The sequence below is a fragment of the Nestor notabilis genome, unplaced genomic scaffold (genome assembly GCF_000696875.1).
Source record: "Nestor notabilis isolate BGI_N333 unplaced genomic scaffold, ASM69687v1 scaffold3117, whole genome shotgun sequence".
Classification (NCBI taxonomy): Eukaryota; Metazoa; Chordata; class Aves; order Psittaciformes; family Psittacidae; genus Nestor; species Nestor notabilis.
The window spans coordinates 1-13,024 of record NW_009934926.1 but is presented as its reverse complement, the minus strand read 5'-3'; the positions used below and the strand labels follow the sequence as shown (position 1 = coordinate 13,024).

Sequence of the window (13,024 nt, the reverse complement as noted above, 5' to 3'; positions counted from 1 at the left end):
TAGGGAAAAGTGCTGAAGAACTGGATGTAACTTCTCAGAAGTGAGATATACCTCCATGGCAAACAAATTTGTGTCAAAATAATGCACCATACTAAGAGGGAGTTTCTGTAGGAGACAGGGGTCTTGTGTGAAACAAATGCATTTTTGGTAGTACTTTTTTAGTAGCTAGTCTTTTGTCTGGGCTTTATGTATGAATAATAGCATGTTATTTTGCTTCTCTGAAGACAGCCTGAAAACTTGCATACACATGACCTTTATGTCAGATGTTCAATGTATACTGTCTAGGTTTGTAATTTTTATTTTCAGTTTGATTAATCTTTCTGTAATGCTTGAACCTGCCAATGTTTTATTTCCTTAATGGATTCAGCAATGGCAAGTGAAAACACAGCCAGAGGACTCCACTCCCTTGTGAATATTTGGACTTTGATCAGTGCAGATATGTGATTGTTTAATTATGTTTTCTACTGTAAGAGATTACTTGGATGATTTGAACAGACATGATTTTTTTTTCCCAATGACCATTACATTCACAGAAAAACAATGGGAAGCAAAGATTCACGATGCCAGGAGAAAGGAATTAATTGTGCACTCTGTGTCCCTTTTCTTGCAGGAGAGCACCACCAGGAAAATGCCGAGTTGAACCATCACCAGTGAAAGTAAAAAGCAAGCGCATCCAGTTTGTGCCAAAGGAGAGTGAGTGTCACTGTTGCTGTTTATTATTGGTGCATGTTAGCTGGCAGTAAATACAAACTCCAGGCTCCTACTATCTCTGTATGCATGGAGACCACACAGAACTTCACTCTTCAGAGTATCCTCAAAATTAATTCTTACCAGCTGTTTTTGGATCAGAAGAGCTGGTTCAAATAAGGCATAATGTATTTCCCCTCTCATGGCTGTGTGAAATCTTCTCTGTAGTTTCTGCCCCTGTGCATTTTCCCTTTTCCATGCTACATCATACCCACCAACTTGGTTTCCCTGTATTTTTTTCCGTAGTGAGATACAGTCTGTGCTCAATGATAAGTGATATTTTTGCTCTGCCTTCAGGTAGTGAGGAGCACTTCAGGAGCTGAAGGATATGATGGCTAAAGGGTTGGGTCAGCAGGATGAGAGCTGAGTCATTGTTAGTTGTAAGTGAGAGAATATGGGATGAGAAAACACTCCTGAAAGAACTGAAGAGATCAGCCATTCAGGTGAATTTTTGGCTTATCCAAACCCTCCAGGGCTTTTTGCTTGCTTCATACTGAATGAAGTATTTTACTGCTAAAGCTGGAGCAGTCAATGATGTCGCTGAATCTGCAGCAAGCCAAGTACTATTTATGTTAAGTGCAAAAACTTAAATACGCTATTAGTATCTCAAAATTAGATTAGGGAGCATCATCTTTCTTTTCCCCTGTGCATTTTGTTTGCACATGTAAGTACCTGGGAAGTACTCTAACAACTTTGTCATGAAACTAATATTACCGTAGGAACTCTAATGTCAGAATACATGATTTAATTTTTAATAACATTCATCACCTTACGCTGCATTTGAGTCATTGACAGTTCCTACAGCTTTGACTTCAGGTAGGAATTATGGCACTCAGCACCTTGAGAGATTAAGTCTTTAAGGTGGAACAAGATCTAAGGCTAATTTTTGGCTGTTGATGTGTCTGAGCACTCACCACGTCTTCAGAAACATTCTCCTTTTCAAGCTGTGCATGCAGTTTTCAAACATTGGTAACTTGGTTCGTGTTCAACAATTTTTGTCTCTGCTTATGTGTTGTTCTCCATGCAAGTCCTAAATTCAGATTTTTAAACTATGCATATAAGTAAATCTTTTGGGTTTGTTTACAAGATAGTTTTCATCATAAAGTAAAAGTTAGAAATCTGAGTGGAGGAAATTCTGCTAAGAGTCTCAAGAACTAAATTCACTTTCAGGTGAAAAACAAGCATGAAAAATTTGATTCAGAAGCATGCAAACAAGGATGTGTAGCTGTAAATATTTGGCTATTTTGGTTAGTGTTTAGTATGAATGTAACAGAATTGCCAAGGCATGTGGCTTGCCTTAGCTGGGTAAGTGCATTTGTTGGAAGTAGATTTAATAAACAGCTTAATGAAGAGTAATATATAATAACAACTTGATTCAGTGCAGTGAAAAGCACTCCCAGGTGACTTTTAGCTTTCATGCAGTCCTACGTATCATTATATGGGTTCCCGGATTTTAAACTGCTTTGCCACATAAGGCTCCAGCAACTGAGGTGTACACAGGTAAGGCTTTCATATCTATTTCTTGCTTTCAGAACCTCGACTTCCAAAGAAGGGAAATCTTTTTTGCCACAAATACAATTTCTTTCCAAAGAGTGTTATTTGGAAAAACTGGATCACAGCAAGGGTTTGTGTTTTGGGGACATTGGATATTAAGCACAAATAAGACAGTCATATTTTTAACTTGTCTCAGTAGTACAAAGCACATGATGAATGAGAATGGGTAAATCTAGGATACAATTCAAAAAGTCGTAATGTCTTTGCAAATGTCTCTGACACTGTCCCAGCTCAGTTGATTGTTATTCTGAGCAATTCTGAATTGCTTCTTTCGGACAAGGAAAAACTTATTTTTATGCTAAAAATAGAGTGTATGTGAATAAGCAAGTCCAGTAACGCCTGGAAACTGTGACAGCAAAGAATTTTCAGCTCTTCAGAGTTCAAGACTCCTTTATTTTTTTTTTTTTAAATAAGGAAGAAAAAACCCAACCCCAAATCCCGTTCTATGTGTTGTCCTGGCAACTCCATTCCTTTTGCACATTCCAGTTGCCAGAGAGAATTGATTTTGAATGTTCCTGATTTCAGCTCCTCTGAATAAAGCATCTGGCCCAGTGGGGAGGCCGGCGCTCTTGTCTGGTAATGATCCAATCATTAGTAATGAAGAGGAGAGCAGAAATACTACCTGTCTTCAAACTGCTTTCCGCAGAAGAGAAGGGTATGGTGGGGAACTCCTGTTCTGATCGTGAAACTCCAGTGCCCACCCTTTAATGGCCAGGCTGAATGTTTGCCAATAAACTGCTTGGAGTTTAATTCTTGAAAGACGCTTGCTTGTTGGCATTAAGCCCTGCAGTCCTGTCTGCTAACTAAAAGCAGCCGACAGTTTTGCTCAGGAAATACTGGTTCACCAGGAGCACTGTCAGTTCTCAACAGTATCAAGGAAGCAAATTCCAAGAAACAACTTAAGTAAGTCAAAAATCACTGCTGGTTTTATGCAGTTGTCCTTAAGCGTTGTCGGTAGAGGGATAGACTCACAGTTTCCTGTTTTTTACCCCCAACAGAGCTGATTATGAAGACACCGACACCACGTCCCCGGCTGAAGGCCATGACCCAGGTCCCACAGGGAGGCAGGCTGGACCCCGGGACCCCCCGCACACCAGCTGGGGACTGGGTGGCACAAGTCCCGCCACCGCCAGGTAACCGAAGCAGGACATCCACCACACCAGCACCGGGCGGCAGAGCCTCCAAGCCCAGGAAGGGAGCCGAGAGGAGAGGACAGCGCAGGAAGAAGAAGCCCCCCAGCACAGCCCCACCACTGCAGAATGGTGCTGTGCGACTGATGCAGCAGCAGAACCGCGGCCGGAGCTGGGGCCGGGTGGAGGTTTATATTGACGGTGAATGGGGCACGGTGTGTGACGATGGCTGGAGCTCACTCAGCGCTGCTGTGGTGTGCCGGCAGCTGGGCTTCCCCCACGTGGTGCGGGCCAGCAAGAAGGCAGAATTTGGGGAAGGGACCTCCCTTCGCATTCTCCTGGATGATGTCCAGTGCTCTGGGCAGGAGAAAACGCTGCTGGAATGTGCCCACGCCAACATAGGCACGCACAACTGCTCCCACGAGGAGGACGCTGGCGTGGTCTGCAGCCAGGAGGAGGTGGCAGACTGGTGACAGAGGAGCTGGGAAAGGCAGCTGAGGGACTTGGAGCATGTCACTTTCTCGCCCAACACCCTAAACCAGCATCAGTATTGAGGAGGGTGTGCCCTGCCTTGAGGATGCTGCATGTGTTTGAAGTAATCTTGCGGTTTCCTTCATCTTTATCCCCATGCATCTGCCTTGGAGGGAAAGAAAAAGTAACATGAAGCAGTGGCTTGAGTATGATGTGGGCAGGGACTGCATTTCTGCCCCAAACATCAGCCATGATTGATTAGAAAAGAGATGCACCCTATTGCCCTTTCCCTTTTCAAAATACAGCATTCCCCAGCTGTGCTTCCCAATGTTTTGCCAAAAAATCAGATTCCCAAATGACCCTGTATCACTCTTATGGAAGTGTTTGTGTTGTTTGGCTTGCTTTGCCACCTGCAGCTCTGAGTGGTGTTTTCTAACTATGTGTAAATTTGTGCCTTTCTTTGCAGAATACAAAAGGTTTTTGGTTTTTGTTTTTTTAACTTTCCATGCACTAATTTAAAGGAAAATGACTCTTCTGTAATGCTTTTTATTGGTATAAGCCTACTGGTCATCAAAGGTGACTGTGTCCAAGCAAAATCAGATAAATTAGAAAAAGTCATAGTGTGCTGCCTGGAAAATATTTCTGCAGTTTACACTAGCCTAAGTGAAAAGAAAATCTGGCCTTTGTTACATGAACAGGATCATTATCCAGTTTAACCCTGAAGACAGTTGTGCATGTTTCTCCGCTTCCCCAAACATTGTGAAGCCACATGTTTTTGCATTCAGTTTGCACAGGTGTGAATAACTAGAGAAGAGGTAATGCACTGGGGTAATAATCTGGCAATATTTACCCCTTTTAAAAGAATATAAAAAAATGCAACACAAAAGTAATTTTGTCTGAACTGTGTTTTTCACCTGAGTGGTGATTGGAGACACATGTTCTCCTGTTGTGGTCTCTCTGCATTTGGTAGCATTTTGCCTAGTTATTTTATTCCCTGATGTAATCAGGATAGGTTTTATCTTGCTGCTTACACACGAACATGAGAAAGATAAAATAAAACAAATGTGAACAAATGTTCACAAGCAAAACCTGGTATCTAAAGCTCTTACTGTGGATATTAGATTTGACTGTTCTCTTCAGCCTAAAACATTGATGTATAAATTGATTTGGTTTAAATATTTTTTTCTGAACTTTCTGATATACTCATTAAGTATTTTTTGATATTAAAGAACACCTTCACTGTACAAAACCAGACGGTCAGAAAAATAACGCTGTCTCCCTACTTCTTATGAAGTATAAAGGGGAGAACAAACATATAAAGTGCCTTTTGCAAGATACTACTCATTTCACTGGAAAACCTACAAACACCATCAAGCACCAGACTGTCTTTAGGCTCTTCCCATTGCAATGAATGTGCAAATGCATTTGTTTAAACTGCAGAAATTCGCTTCAGGCACATCAAAACGTTCAGGGAACAAGAGAGTCCTTTGTAAATTCTTCTGTTAAAAGAGCTGGCACCTGATGAACTGATGGGACTAGAGGGCTGGAAGAAAATGAAAAGCAGAGATACAATCTTTCTTCTTCCAGATTCCTCTTCAGCTTCTTTTGGGTCCTGAGCCAGATTCCATCTAGGTCTAGCTGTGCGATTTTAAGGAGAATCTTGGTCATAGTTGTGCTTAAAAACTTCTGGGTAGAAAAAAGGCCTGCACAACAGAAGTTTCTCTTAAGGAATTGAGATGATTCAAGGATGCCTGCCAGAGACCAATTAGACAGGAGTTTCACCATCATTTTCCAGGTACTTAAGTATCCTTTTTCTAACCTAACTATTAGTTACCCTACAGCTGCTTTGGCCCATTTGAACCTCCCGAGCATAAGCAGAGGCCTCCTACATCTTGCATGCTGCTGGTGGTGCCTGCCACTGACCCCCGGCTGGCAGTCACTCAGTGGTACACAGTCTCTGGTGACACCAAAAGGTGTATGGAAACCAGCCCACAGGGAGCAGCCATTGGCAAGAGTGAGCTGTGCTGTGGCTTGGCTGACGGCAAACACGGAGCCATACGCCCCTGTATGCTCTGACAGTGTTCCACAGGGGAAGTACTTATCAGCATAGAAGGAGTTAAGACTTGTAAATAAGTTGGGTTTTTTTCTCTCTCATCCCTTCTCCCAGTCTACACTAAGTGGGGAAAGCAGGAGCGTGCCAGCTCAGTACGCGTGGATGTCTGTGCGTCTGTGCCTGCCAGCTCAGTATGCTGCTATGATGCTGGGAAGATATTTCTGACCATCATGGTCCCTTCCAAGCTCAAAATATATCTGTTCTAATCCTGGTATTTGTCAGTCTAGTTCCTTGGTATTTAAATAATGAGCCTGTACTATTCAAAGCACAGAAGTACATGTGCATTTCAATACCTGCTGTATCATCTGCTGTTTAATAGGATTCTTATTGATAGCTTTTTTCTTTGTTTTAAAATGCACTTATATACCAGGATGTCACACAAATTAAGCTTTAGATAAATTAATAAACCCTGCTGTTACATTTTAACATACTGCCTATATGCTGTTTCAGAGTAAAGGTCTTAAAATAGCCCAAAATAATGCTGGTTACCACAGGGCAGCTGCCCTTCTGCATGTGTTATGTGGCAGTCCCAGACTTTTGTCCAGTAGCAATATGGTTTACTGCCTTCTCTCCTGACTCACCTCTGTGACTGAGACTGGACCGTCTGCATTTTTCCTTACACAATTTTCCTTTCCTTATGTTAGCACAGGTACATCACATAGAGGACCAAGCATATCTCTAAGGGAACAGCGTAGACCCAGCCTTGCTGCCTCTTTTTTTCTACCTCCAAGGCAGAGTAGCTTTGTGCAGAGCTCAGGGTTTTTTTTCACCTATATTGCTTCTCGTACCCAGCAGCCAGCCCAAACACCACCATGCTGTGTTGCAGTCTGTGGTATAGACATTATCTTCAAGCCAAAATAATTTTAATTTAACCATGTTCTTTCCAAGTCATACAAAAGACAGATCCTCCCACATATATCTGGAAAAAACCCCAACCTTTATATCTTGCTGTCAAAGCAATGGGGAGATAGTGAAATAAGTAGGGTGATGCAGTGGGGATGCTTGTTCAAATACTGGCAAAACCCTTCAGCACCCTGGGTGCTGAGCCCTGGATGGAGCAAGCCATGAGGACATCCCCCATGCCAGGGAGCTTGGGCTCTGCCCCGCTTCCCTGTGTCAGATTGCAGGGTATGAATAGCACAAGGCACACGGATCACGTTACTAAGCACAGCAGCCTGCAATTAAATGACACTGAAGCCATGACTCCAGTTCAGAAAGCTCAGCGGTGGCACTGTGGGCGGCACTGGCGCTGGGAGCAGACAGGAGCCTGGGGGCCCAACTTCTCATGCTGCCAGGGTGTTTCTCCTGCCTTCATCTCCCACCAGCCTCTCCTCCACCTCTCACCAGTCATACCTTCATGCTGGGCCTCAGCATGGCCAAGGGAGAGCAGCAGCTCGTGTACCACTGCCCCACAGCCAAACCAAAACACTCCCAGGAACACACAGAGCAAAGCCTGCCTTTTCTTTAACCTGTTAACACAGATATGGTTGTGTGGGGTGGGAGGTCCTCAGTACAAATCCACCTCGCTGTGCATTAGCTCAGCCCAGCATTGCTTGGTTATGATGAACATTGAAATTCAGAAGTGCAGAGGAGAAAAGCAGTCACAACATATCAGTATCCAAGCCTGCTTTTCCTCTTGGAAAGATGCCAACAGACCTCTTTAAAAGGTCGGCTCAGCATGTGAGATGTGTTGGCCCCCTTACGTACTTTCATACATAAACACACATTTTTCTATAGGAACAGAGATGTAAGCCTCATTCGACAACTAATAACTGCATTCCAAATTTAAGTTTTAAGAACTCACAGTTTTTCCTCTGTGAACAAACAAGGTCTCAAACCAATTTGATGTGTGTCCGTACCTTGCTGCCTTGTGCAATGTCTTCCCCAAGGTTCTCATGTCTAGACTTTACCCTGGGGCACAGGTGCCTCGATAGAATTGCCTTGAGCAATGTTTTAATGTAGTCGGAAAAGCACCTACGATGGAAAGAGCAATCATTACTTAACAATAATGTGGTAAATAGGGATGCTGTTTTTAAAGAAAAAAATAAGGCTCTAGTGTTCAGCCAGCTGTAAGCACTGACATCAAGTAGCTTGTTCCTCAGGGGCATTAGCTGTTGGCAATGACTAAACCCTTGGACTGTTTTCATAATTATTAACCATCTTGCCAATTACTTGCCCACTCCATGCTGGAAAATCTTATTGACTGAGAAGGATCAGGACCTCAGTGTACATGAGCTGAGTGACAACAAACTCAGTGTGAGAGTCACTGCAAAGGTCTGTATTTAGCAGTGTTGGGTAAGTAACATCTACGCCCACTGTAGATTTTGTTTGGAAAAGGTATGGTTGACTCCTATATCCAGTGTAGTTTAGTCTGTGGCAAAAAAATCTGGTATGGAACCATAAGCTGTGATACCTTGCAAATGACTAGTAACGGAGAAGCACTCATTGACTGTTTAAGGGGAGGAAAGTTAAGGTAAATGTCTCTAATGTATTTGGTAAAAAAATTGGTAAAAAATTCTGTATGGTCTTACTTCAAATAAGTTCATCTGCCACACTGCTTTTCACACTGGCTGTCATAATAGTAGTAAAAACCAGGCAGTTACTATTACCTGGCTGTCAGGAGAACAAGGTGGGTTTTGTGGGTGTACTTCAATTAATATTTTGAAATCTGGCTATATTCTTCTGGCAGTGTTGCTCTGAGCAAGACAACAGTCTGCTGGCATCGTAGCATTTGTATCCTGGGTTCAAAGACAGGCAAAATAGGAATTTATCTGAACTCTCAGGAGTAAATTCAATAGTAAGCTGAGCTGCAGTCATGCAGCAAGAAAGCTTGAGAATACACATTTTCTGTCTGGAACTTTCCAGTCCTTGGAGCAGAGAACTTCATATTTTGCACTCTTAAAAACAAATTATTATTTGTCACAATGTAGCAACTACACGAGATGGTCGAGGGGAGGAAGGTTTAGGCCCACTGTGCACAAACACAATGAGCATGTGGGGGACAGTGCTTCTTGCAGGATTGCCCATGGGATCGCAGAGCTGCTAGCACCCCACAGAAGGACCGAAATCCCTGAACAGTGGTTGGTCCTTGGATTCCACCTGGACAGTGTTTTTGCCTAGGAAAGGAGGAGATTTATAGTAAAACCAGTCCTGAAGTTTGCATTTCTGCTGGAGATGGATGAAGTGCAGTGCTCATGTCCCAGACCCCCACTAGTTCCATATGGACCTTTAGGCAGGGGGTGAGGTCTTAGACTGTAAGTTCTCCAGGAGAGGTACTAATTTAATCACCATCTGCACTTAGCCAGTAGCACACAACAGATGGAGACATTTAACAATAAAATTAAAAATTCTTTATTTAGAAATGTATTCTACTGGTAAACTCAGAGTGCTCCAGGACACCCAGCCCTCTGGCTGTGTGCTGCTGAAGGCATTTCCCAGCACTAGGGATGCCTGTGCTGTGCCTTCTCCTTGCTGTCCTCACAGTCTATACAACACAGGACCTCAAGGGAGAGCAGTAAATGTTTTCAAACCTAAATAGCTATGAAAAGACAAGCAAAAGAGAGCAGGAGTTTGGACTAACCTTACGTCCCATCAATTTTTCAAATCACCTTGTAACTTCACAGCAGTTAATGGTTCCCAGCGCTCTGCTCTTCTGTTCTGCTCTTGTTCTTCGTGTTTATGGGAATGTGCAGGTTGGGAACGTGTCCACGCGATGGCAGTTCAGTCCCCAGCAGAGAGGTGACAGACGGGGAAGTTCAGCCTGCTCAGGCACTGTGCAGCGTGTGGCTCCCATGCAGATAAACATGACAGTCCCTTGGTACCATATCCTTCACTCAGAGGTCTAGAAACATGTTAGAATACAAACAAAAGGTTGTATTAAAGCTCGTTAGAAACAAAAAAAAAGGTTTATTACAGCTTATCTTTAAGGCCTGAAATATAAGGTAATTTCTGTAGTCTACTCAGGCTGAATACTTAGGGAAGAGGAGTTATCAGCTGATAATTATATTTCATGAGAAGCTTTATTCTGAGAGCTTGTCTGATCCACTCAGGGATCAGAAATATGTCACACAGCCTCTCTATCCCATCAAAATATATAAAATGCCAAATATTCTATCACCGCCCTGTGAGTTGCTCACAAACAAGGTATGAGCAGAAATTCTGCACAGGAATTATTGTGAGAGTGATTTCAAATGAAAGAACACCTTATAAATAGTCATGATCTATTCTTGAATTATGCTGAAAAGAACACTGATGAAACTCAGAAAATCAGTGTTTCATCAGGAAGATAATCGAGTGGCTTTAAAAACGTGGTAACATTAGTTAGCTTTACTTTTTGAGCACTTCCTCTGGGTGCTGCAATTTTTGTGATTAGCTGTATTTCCTAGTGTTGGGTATTCATATCATGATATAATGATATATATTGCCTGACCAGTGGGAAGAAATAGTAGCTTTTTTTTCTGAAAACAAGAGGTTGTAAAACCCTACTCTCACCAGGCAAAAAACCCCCAAAACTCCCAAACCCCTAGTTTCAATTAAGATAAACAGAAAATAATTTCAGGGTTGTTGCAATTATTTTGAGCAAAAGAAGGAACTAGCAGTTCAAGAACAAGCAGTGTTAAGATTAAGTGTAACAGAAAGCCAAACAATGTTTAAAATAAATACAGCCATAAATGCTTCATTGTGTACTGACAGCTGGAGAGTGGTTTCCAGCATTTTGCACCATTCGACCATTACCAAGAGTCAGTGATCTGCTAGTCTCAAACACAAGCAGAAACAACACAAGACAACCAAACAAGACCTGCAGATTGTGGCCTTTTAGCACAGCCATTGCTTCCCTTTGGAAACCGAAGCAATCTGACTCTTGGGGGCGCCTGGCGGATGATCACTGCATCAGATGGACAAAACCGGGGGGTGCCGTTAGTTACAGCCTCTTCCTCCTGCTATGGAGAGGCATGGCCATATGGGAGCTGCCATGGAGGGGAGCGGGGAAAAGTCACCCCATTGGAAATGGCAGATAAAAACTTCAGCAGCCTCATATGGTGCTGCAAAACAAGACAGAGACCCACAGGTGGCAAATAGACATTGATAAAAACCCAGATAGCTTAGTATCCTACATCCAGCCAGTTGAGTAAAGCTTGTGCAGAGGAAGAGTGAGTGAATGGGGTTGTCCTGTGGAAGTCTGATAGGCAGGTGGTGCTCCTGCTTTTCTCTACAGGGCATGGCGGGGCAGCAGAGTATCCTGCTTTCCTTCCCCTGCTGCAATCAGAGCCATGGGAACGGTGGAGAGGAGGGTCTGCCACCCTGCATGCAACGTGGGCAACCTCCGAAGGGATGGAGTGGGCACCTGCAGCATGGGGAAGATGAAGGCAGCAGGTCTCAGAGGAGGAACAATGAGAAGGTTTATAGGAGACTGTGGAGATTGTTGCAGGGATTGAAAGGGCTGCTGGGCTGAGGGCAGGATGAGAAGACAGGAGGATACAAGAGACAGTTTGTGTACCCTTGGGACATTTGAGGTCTTGCTGTTCCTTATCAGAAATCTCCAGAGCTCCTGGTGAGCTCTGCTCCCGCTCCTGCTGAGGCCAGTGACAACACCTGGATCCATCCCGTCACTTTCCCTGGCTCCTTGTGAGCCAACTTATTCATGTAGCCTCCACAACAGCTTGTCACCATGAGTTTCTCCATTTAACAGTTTGTTGTGAAAAATATCCTCCTCTTTGCTGCTCCTATCATTTCAGTGACTGCCTCCTTGTTCTTGAATAATACAAAGTAATGATCAGTTTGTCCCTATTTATCTCAGAAACTCTAATGGTTTTCCAGGCCCCTATCACAACCTTCCTCCCTCATCCTTTTTCCAGTTTGGAGGCCTAATCTGTTCTGTCTCTATTTCTACCCCTCTGCTGAGCTGGGAGGAAGAGCATGTATGGTATTCATACACAGTGGGTGTGCTCTAGCTTTATAGAGACACCTGTATACTGACAGGCATCTTGTTTCACTCACTCTCCTATTTCTGATCACTACCAATGCTCTGCTTGCTTCTTTCATCTGTAGTGAGCATTAAACTGACACTTCCTGAACAGGTGCCACCACTGAATTCATATAACTGGTTTGGATGTAGATAAATAATTTATTTTTTCCTGTGCTTTATTTTTCATTTACCAGAAATGAATTTCCACCATTTTATGGCTTGGTCCCTTGTGTCCTGCAATCCTTATGCAATTCATGGCAGTCAGCTTTAGGTCACCTGTTTTGAACAGAAGTATATAATCTCTCATTCCTGTGCCTGGATAATAAGTGAGCACCTTGTATAACACAGGGCACAAAGCAAACTGCTCTGAAAGCCTTCATCTATTGATTCCTACAGGAATCAATAATATATTCCCGTCACCTATTCTATTTTAAACAGTTAAAAGTCAACAAAGAGCCTTTGCCTTCTTTGTCCTGCATTGGCTTAGTTTGTCTAAGCCTTCAGGGGTGACATTTTTTAAAATGCTTCTTTAAACAAACATATGAGGGTTCAGCATCCTTCCTGGCCTGCTCACACACTTGTGCAAAGCCCATCTCCACCCAGGAAAGCATGCATCCATATACATGTGTGCATATATATGTGTGTGTGTGTGTATATATATGCATATGTATGTATGTATGTATGTATGTATACACCCCGCCGCCAGGCAGTTACCCGTGCACCTGTAACCCAGGGCTATGTATGTAGGTATGTATGTATTATACATCCCGCTGCCAGGCAGTTACCCGTGTATGTACGTACGTACGTATGTATGTATGTATGAATGTACGTATGTATGTACTTATGTATGTATGTACGTATGTATGTACGTATGATGTACGTATGTATGTATGTACGTATGTACGTATGTATGTACGTATGTATGTACGTATGTATGTATGTACGTATGATGTACGTATGTATGTATGTACGTACGTATGTACGTACGTATATACGTACGTATGCCCCCCGCTGCCAGGCAGTTACCCGTGCACCTGTAACCCA

The 13,024-nt window shown here is 43.1% G+C and overlaps 1 protein-coding gene across 1 annotated transcript in view; it reads left to right on the top strand.

Moving 5' to 3' along the window:
* The window catches only part of HHIPL1 (HHIP-like 1), a gene marked incomplete at its 5' end in the record, with an annotated part of 14,927 nt that extends 11,023 nt beyond the window's left edge, over positions 1-3,904 (top strand). The window contains 2 exons of the mRNA XM_010017561.1: positions 611-693; positions 3,300-3,904. Coding sequence (XP_010015863.1) covers positions 611-693; positions 3,300-3,904 — 688 coding nt within the window. The remainder of the gene's footprint in view (positions 1-610; positions 694-3,299) is intronic.
* Positions 3,905-13,024: the final 9,120 nt, after the last annotated feature.